This window comes from Pygoscelis adeliae, unplaced genomic scaffold (assembly GCF_000699105.1).
Source record: "Pygoscelis adeliae isolate BGI_AS28 unplaced genomic scaffold, ASM69910v1 Scaffold157, whole genome shotgun sequence".
Taxonomy (NCBI): domain Eukaryota; kingdom Metazoa; phylum Chordata; class Aves; order Sphenisciformes; family Spheniscidae; genus Pygoscelis; species Pygoscelis adeliae.
The window spans coordinates 2,467,092-2,482,670 of NW_008825107.1; the positions used below are offsets into that span (position 1 = coordinate 2,467,092).

Here is a 15,579-nt window from a genome sequence, read left to right on the forward strand (position 1 = left end):
TACGTAAAAGAGACACACAGTCAAACTTACTAACTCTGATTAGGAAAAAACCTTTGACCTTAAAGTTCCTGGCACACAAGCATGTGAAAGCTTCACTGCTCTGGGATTTCACTACCTTTCTCCAAGATGAGTTTCCAACCTGGATATCAGTGGCAACTGGTTCCCAAATCAAAGATCACTAAATGATCAAAAAAACAAAACAATTGAGCAAAAGCAATTTAGGGTAGTCAAGAGCAACCACCATATCCTCATGAGAAGCACAAGGCATGAAGGAAACATCTTGCAATCCTACACAGCTATACCAACATAACTTATAAGCAGGAAACAAAGGCATTTGTTTAGTCTTCTAATGCAACTTTCATATTTTATTCTGCTTTGAAACAAAAGGAAGACTTACAGTATATAACACAGTAAGAATCTTTTTTAGATTACTTACGTCCTTTATGTTTTGACACAACATTTAGCTTAAATTTACTATCTCGGTTTTAGAGGAAAAGTCAAGCTGGTTTTGTTTCTAAATGAGCGTAACATATAGAGTGAAAGTACTAGGCTATGTAGCTTTTTTTGATTTTTCCATAACTTAACTGTTTCAACTGCATTACTATGCACTCTGCATTTCTGACATAAGGTGTTCTCACGAGAGAAGATAATGCAGTTTCTTGCATAAGTCAAGCAATACCATAAAAGTATTCACAACCTCCCGTAGAAACTACTATGTATTTTCTGCACTGGAAGTGACTGCTCTCACCACTTCGATGATATGAGGAACACTTTATAGAATAGAGTAGGAGCACAGAAGTTCAGTACTTGGTTCAGTAGTGTTCGAGCTTCACTGATGGAAGCTGAGGAAAAAAGAGTGAGCCAGCATTTCCAAAGAGAAAGTTGTTTTATAAAATGTTTGGATTTATGAAGTTTCTATTACCATTTCTGGGGTTGAGGCATTACTAAGCTTCAGAGAATTTGTTTATAAAAGAGAAGTATTGATTTTTGCTTTGCCTCTCTTCCCTGGACCCACCAACAAGAGTTTATATTCAAGTACTGTCCCTGCTTATCATCAGCCAAAGGATCCACAACTCTGCCTTGCTAGCCCAGACATATTCAGCATACTCAGAGCTTTAACTGCATGTGTCAGAGAGTGAGAAGTGGACAAAAGGGGAGCAGAAGACTAAAGGTGACCCATAAATGACCACAAACGTTGTCAAATTAAAAATTTAAGCATGGGTCCCCTTCTCTAAAACAAAACGAAAAAATCCATTCTACCAGCCTAATAGCTCAAATGAGGAGCCGTTTGGACAGTGACAATCTATGTTCTATGTACAATACTCACAGAAGAACCCCAAATTTCAAGGACGTTGCCTGAAATTACTACAACACAAATAAGGGATAAATTAAGCAACAATCTGAAGGAGACGCTTCCGCTTTCACCAGTGAACAGACTGTATCTGTACAACACAGGAAGGGAGTTAGGCACAGCACGTACACCTACATACACAGAATTGTTCTACGGAGAAAAAAACCAAATCACTGAAAATCAGCTTAAAAGAAAAAAGAAGGCATGCCACGCCTTCTATGAAAGTTATCTTGCAATAGAATCATGCAAGAGCACTACCAACAAATCTACCGGGAGAAATACTAGTTAGAAAGCAAATCAAAACCACAAGACACTTAAGGGTTATTCTCAATAGCCAGAAGACAGACCTCAGGTCCGACAACTGTGAAAAACTCCTAAACCCAAAACCACGCTGAGAATAAGCAGAAGACTAGTCATCAACACTTCCTAACACCGCAACCTCAGCAGTGCAGAACAAGCCCCTTTACAGGATAGCCGCAGCTTGCCGGGGAGGTGGGCCCTGAGAAGAAACGTCACCTCCAGCTCCACTGGGTACCCAGCATAAAGCCTAGCATCTTAACCCCCGCTGAAGGGAAAGGGCACTCCCCACCCTCCCATGAGACCTTACCACACGTATGTTGTCCTGTGACAGTTTCTTTAAACCGGCACAGGGAGAGAACCACCACGGCATGTCACCCGCCCAGATACCCAGTTCCTGCGCTGCGGTGCCACTCAGAGCAGTGACCGACCTGCTGCCACAGCTGCTGGGCCAATGAAGAGCAGCAGGAAAACAGCTGCTGCCATTTATCAGAGGGAGCATAACTGCACCACTGCCCAGCCAGTCTGCAGCACTGTGTCTACAGGGGCTGTCTGTACAAGCAGCTACTGCCAGGCCCTATCACACTGAAGAATTCATAGCCTAAAACTACCTACTCCTTTTCTTCAAATTCCCAGTCCCACAGAGACTGGATTTGTTCTGGAGAGGTATGAAGTAAGAAATGATACTCTATTTACCAAAACTCATCACTTGAAACCTTATGCTGAAGTTATATATGAAGAGATTATTGCTACTCTACGCCATGCAGCTAGCAGTATATTCTTTAGTACTTCAAATGCAACATTTATTTTGGTTATCAAGGAAACAATAAAATACTTTGCAGCATTATACTACTAAAGCATTTAGTGCAGCAGCACTTTGTGAGGTTTGGGGATGAAACCAGGAGAATTTACAATTCCTTCTCTCTGACATCTTAGGAAATTTCACGAAATCTATTATCCAACTGGGCTCAGACAGCACCGGGGATAAAAGGGTGGTAGGTCTGACTGCAGGCTGACCGTTGAATATTCATCAGTAGCATATGTTAATTATTCAACTTGAGATTGTAGGATAAACACTGCATGTCTATCCTTCTGCGCTCCAGCTGTACTGGCTTTATAGCTCAAGCTTTAGCACTCACGGGTACAAACTGTCCTGGCCGCTCACAAAACTTTAAATGTGCATGCCTTTTAAATCAGATTATTTATTCATCCATCAAGCTTGGAAGCAAGCAGAAAACAACCAAGATGATGGAAAAAAGGAAAGTAATTAACTAACAATCCCTGGCACCGAACAAAACAAAAATTTGAAAAAAAGGCACCAAATGTGAAATATTAGGACAACTGTGGGATATAATTGCCTGACTAGGTCTAAATTTTGCCAGGCTGATAGGGAAGACTAAGTAGTTGTCCTCTGTTTGTCCCACCCTCTGCCCCCCCCGAAAAAAAATTACCAAAAAAAATAGAAAATGTTGCCAGTTAAAGTCATCATTCAACTTACCCAACTGCCACGTGGTTCACCTCAGTTTCTGCATTTAGAGTACAAAATCAACAAGAAAGCAATTTGTTTGGCAGAGATTTCAGTGAAAGGGGCTCTTTTGTAAACTGTCTTAAAAATAGTAACCAAATTTAAACAATCGGTTTTCTGTGGATCCCACTGAAGAGATGGTGCTTAAATACTCTCCAATCTCTGGTTTGAGGCAAATCAACAGACTTTCAGTCTCAAGTGACCAGCCTGTGTCTTTTGAAACAGAAATGTAGGTGACAAGACTGCTACAGGGAAACTACTGATCTCTGCAAAGAAAAAAATCATAGGCTATTAAGGAAAAATATGCACTTAAGTCTGGTTTGTTTTTTTTAAACCTTTTTTCAGTATATCACAGGCCTTTAAAAAAAATAAACACTTTGGTTTCGAAAGCAAAGTCACTTTGAGTCACAGATTCTCAAGTCTCTAGAGGAAAAAGGATTAGAGGAAAAAGGATTAGCGGGGTAAACTGACCACATACCAGGAACCTACAATCCAGAAATCTCAGTGTAACAGCAATAGGATCATGGGGCTCTCTGTGCAAAAGACAGGCGCAGCAGAAAACCTTAACCTAGCAAAGCCACATTTAAGACAAATTTCAGGGACTTGAATCACAATACCCATGCTGGGACAGTGGTTACCACATGCTTCTGTAACAATTTGTAGCCTCTCTATTTTCAGTACTTTCTTTCAAGGAGAAAAAAATTAGATGGGAGAACATAATTTAAAATAAACTAGGAATTAACCTGGATGGTAGAAGAAATGCCTTTCTCCTTTTTTAAAGCTTTCTAATTAGCACAAGTGACAAGAATAGTCATAGAGGCAGAGCAGGATATATATTCCTTAAAGCATGTAGAAGCACGTATGGAAGACTGATTAATGTTGCTACAGGGTTACTTATAAACACTAAAAAGAACCTGATTGTGGTGATAGGGGGGATTTGTTTTTTTTAGTCCTGTCCCTTCTCTTTGGCTTCTTCTTTTAAGTGGAAAAAAAAAAAAAAAAAAAAAAAAAAAAATCTGAGTCTTTCCTAATGCAACATCCCTTGATTTCTCGTAAGTTTTATATTACATTGATTCCAGCTGCAAAACCAAAACCTTTAACAAACACTTATCAAAGTTCCTTATCAAAACACACAAATTAACTATGAGATAAGAGTCATTTGAGCAGTGAAGAACACCTTAAAATTAACCCCACATTTCAACAGATATGGGAGTGGCAGAGTTATTGGACAATGTAAGATACATATTTCCCTAAATTAGACCTTTCAATCTGGCTCCTTCAGTAGCCTGTTCCTTCCCACACTCAAGGAAAAAAGAAAACCTACAACTCAAGCTAACACAAAAGGCACAGACTTTCCATATATTCAAAGTCATAAGCTGAAAGCAAGAGAGCGAAAGACAGACTGGCTGCCCGCGTAGTGATTACTCAGCTAAGTCAAGTCACAGGACAGCACTGGACTTCCCCCTTCAAGTACCTAACATAATATTAAAAAAGATGCAATATCAAAAGTTACTTTTCCAATGGAACACACATTTCTTTTCCTAGAGAACTGAAATAATGGTATTCTCCTCCTCTCCTCCCTCAGAAAGATAAAACCCAAAAGAAAGCATTACTAGAACTACTTGAACAAGTTCTGTAGCTAGAGAAACAGCAATCGTAACAGCAGGCATAAAAGCGTTCCCTCAGGTTCTGGTCTCCTGTCTCACCACAACCATGCCCAGTCCTGCTCAGCAGACAACAGCTATCAAGGTGACCATCTGGGATGCAGAGTACAAACTAGGGATTTAATCCCACCCCGTCTTTCCAAGTGTCACTGTAATCTCAACACCTTCATTTTAAATACACACACACGAGAGGCATGCATTGTATGTACAGCTACATAGACGATTATTCTGGCTGGACATCCTGCTATGCTTTCTACATTAAAAAACAAAACCAAAATGAAACAACAAAAAAAGAAAAATCCATCGGGAGACTCTGCAAACACTTCACAGCTGGTCTCCTTAATGCAAGATAACCATCTATTAGCATACTTGAAAAGTCTGTTCTCTCCCCTGAAGAACCACTGTGAACGAATGCAGTATCCTTGATCCAGCCACAACTCAGGGCAGCCTCCGCTCTTCAACTGACAAAGCCTGTTCCCAAAATGCTGCCAGTATTTCTCACAGGCAGTTTCAGACAGCTGACTGGAAGGATCTATGAAGAACATTTTTTAGCTTTGGGAACAGTTTACTTTGTGTGTCTGGAGCACCACCTTTATGATAAAACTTCCACGCACTTGGAGCAACAACTATACATTGTTGTTACGGAGCAGTAACACAGATGCTCTGCCACGTCAAGTTCAGTCCTGCAACAACAGCATGCCCAAGAGCTACTCAACACGCATGCATTTAAAAACCAAACGTAATTAGTAGAATATTGTGAAGCAGGTATCCCATGGCAAGCTTTTAAAAAGCTGGCTGTAGTTTTCTGCCGAAAGAGAAGAGTCTATCACAAGACAAATCAACTACACTTCCATTTGCTCAAACCTTATTTTGGATAATTCACAGTTTATTTACCACTAAAGGCGACACAGCCCAAAAGAAAGGAGTCAGGAATCCCAGTTTTGCATCTCATTTGTGCTGCACTGCTGCTTTGTAGTTGTGGGACTATGCTATCAATAAACGGCCATAAAAAAACCATAGAAGTCTGTACAACAAAGGAGCTAGCCTCATTCGATCTACCACATATGGAAATAAGGCAGAAAAATACTGGAAACCCTGAAGTGTTCAGTGAATGCATTTGCCAATGACAGCTGGAAAAGATATTTGTTGATTTCTGTAGAAAGCAGGAGCTTCCGACCTAGTCCTAATGATGTGAATCAGAACAGTTTCTAGCAAATTGGGGTCCATGAACTGCTGGCAGATCGCAAAGACAGAAGTGGTCTGCAGCTGGCCCTCAGAACCACAGCGAACAAACCTAATGCACTGTACTGGTACTAGCAACTATCCTACTAGGTCACATCACCTAATGCAACATTTTTATGTTAGGATGAATGAATGAGAGATGCATTCAAAAGTCAAGCATGCTTAGCTCCTCTGAAGAAATAAAATTTGAAACAAAAATTGAAGACAAGGTGGCAGTTTACAGCTTCTTGCTTTTTCTTCTGCTCCTCACAAACAAAAGCTGTTTATGAATGTTGCAGAAAGCTGCAACATATGTGAAAGATCCCATGGCCAGCTAACACATTTGCTTTAGAATTCCTTGTTAATCTCATTTTCTAGTCCCAGTTAGCACCAAAAATAATTCCTACACTAAAAGTTCCTCAATGCATTTCTTCCTTCATTTACTAATGTTTCTTCTCATGTCCAGGTTTTATACTAGAATTATTGCTGAAGCAGGGGAAAAGAACCTCCATTTTAACACATCAGCTGTGATATTCCAAAATAAATCGGATTCTTAAGCAGCATGAGGCTCTACATTCGTCAAATTCAGACTACCATTTTCTGCTCTGCCCATTTAAACTGGCACTTTTCTATGACTTACAAGAACAAGATGCAATACACGTACACAATCTACAAACACAACTCAACGAAAAGCACTCGTTCAAGGTTTAGGCTGTTCCAACCTGTTCCATTGCTGTTCTGAGTACGCCCAGCACAAACCAGTATCAAGAGTCACACACCATGGCACCTTGCGTGCTTCACAGATTGTCTACGTACGACACCTCTGCTTTTCTCAGACACTTTGCTGAGGAAAGTCTGCAAGTAGGCAAAAAGAGAACCTCTTATAGCTGTACGGGAGAGCAGTCACACAAGTAGCACCTTCCAGACTCTGGGGAGGGAGACGAGAGCCAGACGAAGCAGCTCAGTGGGGATCAGCAGCACAGGCCAGGCCACTAATATAGCCACAGTAGGTTTGTACTTGCTCTTAGTAGTATCATGATGATTTAGTGTTACCTGCATTTTTAAAAAAATTACAGTATCGTGGCAGTATTGTTTCTCACTGTCCTGCACAGATGAAGGACATGCTGGCATGAAAATCTCAGGCAGGATCAGTCAGAAGCTACCTAACAAAGAACATTAAGCCTTTAACGATGATTACCTTCAGCAACTAAGGCTGCTTTACTTTTGAATTGGCGCTTTCGGTCAGGATTCACCCTGCTGATAAAGCTTTAGAGCTGTATGCCTACCCTGTGCCTGTGATTCTCCAACTTCAGTCCACTGGACCTCTAGTAACTGCAAAACATGTTAGATGTGGTTCATTGCAATTCCATAAAATTGCTCCCCTACCTTTCTATCCAAAAGACCAAGGTCCATGGGAAATTTTGAGGGTTGACACCAGCCAAAACAAATGGGGGGGATGTTTGAGTAGTTGCATATGGTACAAACTCCATGGGGAAAAAAAAATAGTATGCACAGACCTGTAACTGCCACTTCATCTTTTGACAGGGGCGTTTTGCAATGCTATTTCAAGAGCAGGAGTGTCCAACTAAGAGAAATGCAACAACCCTGGTTCTACACAGACCCGCTGACTCCTATTTACCTTTGTTCTTATTTGTGTTGACTGAGAGCAAGATGAAAAAATACACGACTGCTGGAGAACAGGTATCAAGGATTTTCACTGGTCAATAATAAAACTCTCTGTACCAGAATTATGACTCCAGCTCTCCAGAAGAGCAGGCTAGCAGCTCTGAAGAGCAGCACACAAAAGTCCTGCCAGCTCCCTTGCTTCCACGTTATGAAGTAACATGAAATACATCTCCCCTCGCACAGCCAGTCTCCACTTCAAAACTAAACACTGATGACCTGTACTTTCATTAACTGCTGTCTTGTTGATCCTGGAGCATTAACACATTCAAAAGCCAGAACAAAGTTCAAACCAGGATGATAACCCCTGCACATGTGACTGCTGAGTATTTGAGCTGGGGAAAGGCCTACTACACACAGAAAGAAAACCTCTCTGCCCCGGTTCACCAAGTATGTCCAAAAGTAGATCAGGGAAAACATTACAGTGCATTTAGTGCAAACAAAAAAGCAGTCTGAAACACAGAATTCACTTCTCAAAGGGTATAACTGGCAGAAATACATGCAGAAAAGCTGTTATTCGGTTAGCACCCCAAACCAATATTTCATAAGGCATCCCTAAAAGTCTTTGTATCCATTACTCCCATCCCCGCTAATAACATTAGGAGATGATGTGTGCAAATAGATTTAAAAAAAAAAAAAGAACAAATTTTTTCTTTTTTTTTTAAACACCAACAGAACTGAGACACTCTTTTGTGACATAAAGCATATACACATAACAGCAACAGGATTTATTTTCCAAGAAAAGACTGTGTATTAGAAACAGTGAGTTGGTAATTTAAGCAAAATAGCACGTTCAACAGACATACCTGAAATCCCTGATCAATGTGCAGCACTACCTTTGTTTCTGCTACTTCCCCCATGTGCAAATGTAACTCCACAACCAAACATGGGACCAAGATGCGAACGGCCATCTCTGGGCTTGCGCAAATCCTGTACCCATGGGAAAAGAACCACCGAGGACACGCAGCGCACATACAGGAAGCGACCCATTGCGCGCATTCTTTTACAAGCCAGGAGACCAAACTGATGCGGCAGTATTGCAAGGAAAACGGGACTCAAACATGAAGCAAGTCTAACCTGCTGTTGGTTAAAGATAAGTGATGAACCCACAGCAAGATATACACAAAGGGTGTCTCTGATGACATAATTTATAGCGGCTCAGCAGCTGGCAAATGCCGTGCACACAGGTGTCCTGTGCATGCACCACATAGCTGAGAGTCCCTTGGCTGGCTGCAGCCCTGCCACGGCTCTGGGCCATACCTTCTTCCCAAATCAAAAAGATATCTGTTTAAAAGTAGAAATAAATATATTTAATTAGGAAAGCTAGCTTCGCGCACAAAGCAAAAGAGCAGGGCTCAAGAGACTTTGTTTTACGTTCCAGCCCATGTATAGACTTTGACGAAGTCACTGACTCACACTGTGCCCCGGCTATTATACAGGAAGATACCGCAGCCTCTAGGGTATCAGCAGGCTAAAATCTATTACTGAACAACATACTCGGCTATTCATTTTGCTAAGTCTCACTCCCATCACTTCTGCTACAGGTACATTGATAATGAAATAGTGTACAGCTGTTTCACTGGAGTATACCTAGGAATCTTAAATACTTGGTTTTTAAAACAGTGGGTAGAACTTACGCTGTTTATACATTAAGCAGAGCATTAGTTGCTCTTCAGGAAAAAAGATACACAAAACCACAACTAAAACCTTTGAAAAAGACATCTACATTACAAAAAATAGCACTTTCAGGATTGAGGGATCTATCTTTTCCGGAAAATCAGTCTACAGGCACTGGCATAATCCCAGTGCGACCTGGAGCCAGAACTATAACAAATCTTTAATCAGATCTTCCATTGTAAGAAATAGATAGCCACTATGAATCTTAACCTTGATGACTCAATATAGCAAGGTTGAAGAAGCAGTAGCTTCAACTACATCTAAAAAAATTACTGTCCTCATCACTACTCTTCATTCATTTTAAATGTCGAACAAACCAAACTTATAACATAACCTCATATTAAGGCAAGTGTCTTCATCTATAATTTTGTTTCATTTCCTGGCTGTATTTCACAATAACATTTTTCAAGAATTTTGTTTAAAAGTTCTTTTTAATACTACAACAGAACAAAAACAGATGATGCTGCAATGCTACACTCACTTCTACATAATGTTAGGCAAATGCACTAATCTGTAATTCACAGTGAAGGTCTACTGCGTGGTAACTGCCAACAATTTTGGGGTTTATTATCCAGATCACAGATTCATATCTGACCAAGGTCACAAGCAGCTAAGCAGATGTTCAGTCCTCCAGCTGCCAAATTCTTCATCACGCTACAAAGGCATGCCCATCAAGTGACATTGATATTGTGCAAATATGTGATATTAGTAAGTCAATATTTATTAAAAACTTTTAAAAGTTAGCAATTAAGGGGCTTATTTTAGTAACTTAGAACTCATGAAAGCTGGAAACAGTTTAATTTGCTCATAGCTGCACCTGAAGTTCCTCCAACATTTTCAAAGTATTAGCTTTCAACTAGACAAAGAAGCTGTCAGAGCTTCCACTCTTGCACTCCATGCTGTGTCACCGGTTCACTATACCCTCTTTGACAGTTAAACTACATATGGAACTTCTACAAATGTTGGTATTCTCTTCTGCAGTACTGATACAATTCAACTAATTGAGGGGAGGAAAATTTCACTAGGCATCAGGCAACGTGCTTCCCTATCCATTCTCACCCTCTTCATAGCACACAGATTAGCTAGATATGAACTGGCAAAACCAGAAGGCATTATAGCACTTTCCAGGATATCCAGCCATCTTCAGGAAAAAAAGTGTTGATGCTCGTATAAAGAATATTCTAACATTTTTATAGCACTAATTCTCTCATGGATCATTTCTTCATTTCTGTACCTAGTATTTACATATTAGTAAGAAACTCCCTTTCCCTGAGAAATATGTTCTATACTTGGTTTAAAAAGAAAAAAAAAAAGTCAACATCACAGAAATCAGAGGGAAACAAAAAGATGACAAAAGGAAAAACCAAAAGAGCTACCAATACACTGGGGGGGGGACGACCAAACAAACAACACAGTACCAATTCCTGTGATGCAACTTAAATAATATGCTGTGATACAGCCAAAAAGACCAAATAGAATAAGATGCAAACATTTGTTCCAATTTATCTTCTCTATTTATTTGAGACAGCAACAGGGCAGATGACTCAATAAACCAGAATTAACACTTCTTCAGTGAAGCTCAACTAACCGCCTATCAGCTGGACCAAAGGAACCTCTGGCTGCTCATAGAGCAGCACTGCACCAAAGCGATCTAGCAGTCAGATTTGTACAATAAAGAATAGGATGTGAGAGAGCCAGGTTATCAGCTGGAAGTTGCTTTAGACAGCTGCAAACCTAGCTTTTCTTTGGCATTCTTTGTGCTTTCAGAGGGGTTTCAGTCACAGACGTTCAAGTTCACTTTGTGTCCAAGGCTTGAAAGAGTTTGAGAAAACTGGAAATACCAAAGAAAAAAGGAAACTACATATTACGCAAGTCACAAGCTTACCACATTTTTTTATCATTTGTGTTTTCTACATTTGAAGTTTCATTCTGCGGCTCCAAGCAAAACATTAATAGGCAAAGTTGTTTTGCTCAACTTGTGCGACTCCTGCTACCTGCAGGAATGTGTAATTCAGAAAAATGCCAAAGACTGTTCCAATCCTTTCTTTCCTTGAACTGTAAACTTCTTTTTGAGCTAGAAAAGAAAAGAAGCCATGGCCAACCAAATTAAAAAGTGGAAGAAAGAATCATGAAGATAATCGAGCAAATGGCCACGTTTGGTTGAAAGCAACCACAGCTGTTTCTGACTATATCCATTTAGCTTTTTTGCCACACTAATGCACAAAGACTTTTCCTCTGATAGTAGGAAATGAAAATTAAGAAAGTCTTAAAGCTAGAAAGCAACAAAACACACCCATGCAAAGCTCTTTTAAAGGAAAGGAGAAAAGACTCCACTCCAGATGGCATCATGTACTTATTTCCCAGTGCCTCTCTTAGGAATTTGCTTACAATATGAATAATTTCCATCTGAATCACTTTAAAGCAGTGCTCTCATTTATTAGCAAGCTAAATATATTTTCATTTCTTACTATGAGAAATTTTTGATGTACAGAACACAGGAAGGCAATAAGGGAACAGAAAATAATTCTTTGTGCTTTTTCTTAAACTTAAAAGCCAGCATTTGCACATCATATATTTCTTCCACAGAAACAATGCCAGTAGAAATCTCAGGTTGCTAGAGGATCCTTTTATCTAACGGGACAGTTAAATGATCTTGGTTGTGTTATCTGCAGTTTCAGCTATCAAGCATGGGGCCATTTCTGCACACTTACGCTTTAGTTGCTTTCTTTTTCTAAATTGTTTCCCTTGCCATCAAAGAAAGCAACAGCAGCACCTAATACACTGCATGACAGTGTTACTTAATCTAACATTATAATCCATTAAAAAAAAAAAAAAAGAGATGAAACACTGGAGGTCAATGGCAAATAAAAAAGATACATGGTTAAATGTTGCTGTGCCCGAATTCCCTCAGCACTAGGAAGGATTGACAATATAGACACTTCCTGTGACTATCAGATACTCAAAATCAACCTGTTGGCAGTATTTGAAAATGTCTACACATCTACCAATCTCTTCTTATCAAACAAAGAACACTCTTATACTCTAATTAAATATATAAATAACCATTTGGCATTGAAGAACTATAAACTTTTATTTCAGCACAGAATGGACAAATATCTACAAAACTTTTCTAGATGTTCTTTATGCAATGCTCCCTTCCCAAAAACAACACAGGCAACTCAATATAAACACATTCGCTGCTGACAAGCCACGATTTGGCCACATGACTGTTCTGCCTGTATTTCAGGTATTAGCTATGTCAGACGTAATTACCAGAGACAGCTTGACAAGGTCTGTCTTTATTCAAAAAAGATGCACTTGCCAAAGCCCTAGTGGAGGCCACAGTGTATAACAAATCTCACCCAGCTCAGCTAAGGCTTGTAGTTTTGCTGACAGTTTTTCTCCATAAATTACTCTACATAAGTAATCACTGGCTAGCAAGCCTCTAAGAGTACTATCAGGAATTCAGTGACTCACGATGTGTAAGAAATACTGCCTGTCATGTTTACAATAAAATGTATGAGGTTCTCTTTCTACATGATGACCGCTACAGAAATGATACTGTTTTTAATTGTACCAATTGTGAAGGTTTCTCAGTTAGTTTGACAAAGAGTGCTTCAGGCTATTCTGCCCTCAACTTTAAATTCTGCAATTCAAATAATAACCCTGCCGAGGAAAGGACAGCATATCAAAGAAGGTATATGGACTGAAGCACAAGTTCTTCTGGTTAGTAAATTTTTCTTCCCTTGGTTTCCTGTCATGGATGAGGGCTACATAGGTATCAGGATACAACACATAAGCACATATACAAATACCAGCAGGAGCTCATAGGATCACATTATGAACATTACTTACATTACCACGGTTTTCAGGCAGAAATACCCATCCAAAGTGATTAAATGTTCAGGCAATGTTTCAAGCATAAGTGTCTAACTTAAGAGTACAAGGAAAATTATTCAAGGGGAAGCATACTGGCACATCTGCTTAACCAAGAGTCCAGTATAGCGGATACATGCCACAGCCTCATACATGCAAGACAGGAAAACACAATATCCACTTTCCCCAGAGACCTTACAATAAAAGTTCTGCTATAATTTATACTTCAACTCCTTTGCTTCAGTGCACAGAAAGGGGAGATTATACAAATAATTGTTTAAATAGAAGTGACAGCTACATCTTCCAGGAGAAGAGGCAGAGCAGGCAGGAAAAGCAAACGTTCCGTGAGGACACGTGAGAGCAGACACTGGGAAGCACAGCTCTGCAATCGTTAGTCACGTACAGGTCGCGTGAGACACCCCTACATCCGGGGTCTAATAGCAAACCAATTTGTGCTAATGACAGGTGACATACCAATAGCATGGTAACACTAAAATTCAAATGCGTACGGCATGAAAGCCATTTAAGCATACAAACTATCATCACACCCAAAATACTATGTCACTAAACCACAGACAGGAGTCCTGAAAGTCAAGTCGGGGATGGAAAAGAGATCGAGAAGGAAGAGGGAGTTCCAGCGCCTGCCCACCTTGCACCAAAACCTTCAGCAGAGGACAAAGTCTCTCGCAGACAGGCTCTGGCCCTTATAGAAGTTGTATCAACTGGGGACTTGGGAGTTTGCATTGACAGCAAGAGACTACATCTAACCTCAGGCACAGGGCTGCAAAGCATCATTAGCTTTTCCTCTGGAAGCTCCAGCAGGGTTTTTCTACCTTCTACCATCACCTAGCTTGTGCAAGGCTCAGAATACAAACGTGTGTCTAGGTAAACATAGGCCTTCAGTACATCTCAAACATTTGTTTCTTTCTTCATCTTTACTTCTTTAGAGGCACATTTAAAGCTGGAAGTGCAACTTGTACTAATGTTAACTGACCACAAGAATGCTCACAAAAGTACTGTATAACTCTGGGGTGATGCAAGAGAAAGAACAGATGCACTAGGATGTTAAAGAGAGACAGAAGTTTGAAGGGAAAGAAACCTGTAAAGAAAAATAGGAAGAAGGTTAGATTCAGTCCTTTGTGAAGACCTCTCTGTTCCTATGGCCAAACCCCACAGCACATTACGGCTTTTCCCCAGCATAGCCCACTCTCTTTCAAAACAAGTTGTTTGATCTCATATTTATTTAGAGTATAGAGTTAGCAATAACAGAAGCAAATAAAAAACAAATCTGAGTATCACAAGCTGATCCCTCCTATTTCTACATCACAGCAACCTATACCAAAACAAGGTAAAACATACCAAAAACCAGCCCCGGAAATTTGGACAAAAGTAGTAAGTTTTCAACAATGTTCACAGTTGCATAGATTATATAGAACTGAAGGCAGAAAATAGATGGTGATTTCCTAATTACAATCGGTAACTGAACAGAGTTTTCCCCACAGAAATAATTTTATGTATCCATTACTGAGGGAAATTAATCATCTACTTCTTCTGTATTTAAAACTTTAAACAAAGTGCAATCAAGACAGATGAAACAAATCGTTCACATACAATTGGCTATATGGATACAAAAGGAAAGGAAAATTACTCAGATGTTTTATTTCTCATATAAGGTTAGCAAGGGAGGGGGGGAAATCTTCCTCAGCTATCTGTCTCAGTTCAGAGACCAAATCCCAAAGCAGGCATCTGCAAATGGGAACCTCTGCATAAACAGTCCTCTTGCATTCTTGGTCTGAGGTCAACTCAGAGCACAACCATTCTCTTCTCCTTATTAGTAATAGAGATTAAGAAAGTGCTTTATAAGGCAAGTGATATTACTAATACCAAATTACCTTAAAATTTGAAAACTTTGTGACTATTGGCAAGTTACAATTAAGCTGGCTTGCTGACTGTTGCTCCTGAAAAACCCCAACTTGCTTCCAATTCTCATTTTATCATCTTTCCCATTGGCGTAAACAAAAGCCACATTGGTTTTACATACAATTTATAATCTTCACTCCTGGTTTCCAAAGATTCACACTACTCTAATTTAAGACATCTGTCCATAATTAATCAATGGAAAATGCTGGAACTAAGCAAGTAAGATTTACATTTCAGTTCAGTGGGAGCCACCTATTTTGCATTAGGGCAAGACTTGAGTTAGGATTCACTTGCAGAGTTTTCAGATGATTGTTATTAGTTACCACTGTCAAGACACAGAAAGCGAAGAATCCAAAAATTCAGTC

General features: G+C 39.8%; 1 protein-coding gene across 1 annotated transcript in view; it reads right to left on the minus strand.

Annotated features, from left to right (window-relative positions):
- Positions 1–8,731, minus strand: part of ARHGAP10 (Rho GTPase activating protein 10) — a 129,258-nt gene extending 120,527 nt beyond the window's left edge. Inside the window, exon 1 of the mRNA XM_009327511.1 lies at positions 8,578–8,731. Coding sequence (XP_009325786.1) covers positions 8,578–8,731 — 154 coding nt within the window. The remainder of the gene's footprint in view (positions 1–8,577) is intronic.
- Positions 8,732–15,579: the final 6,848 nt, after the last annotated feature.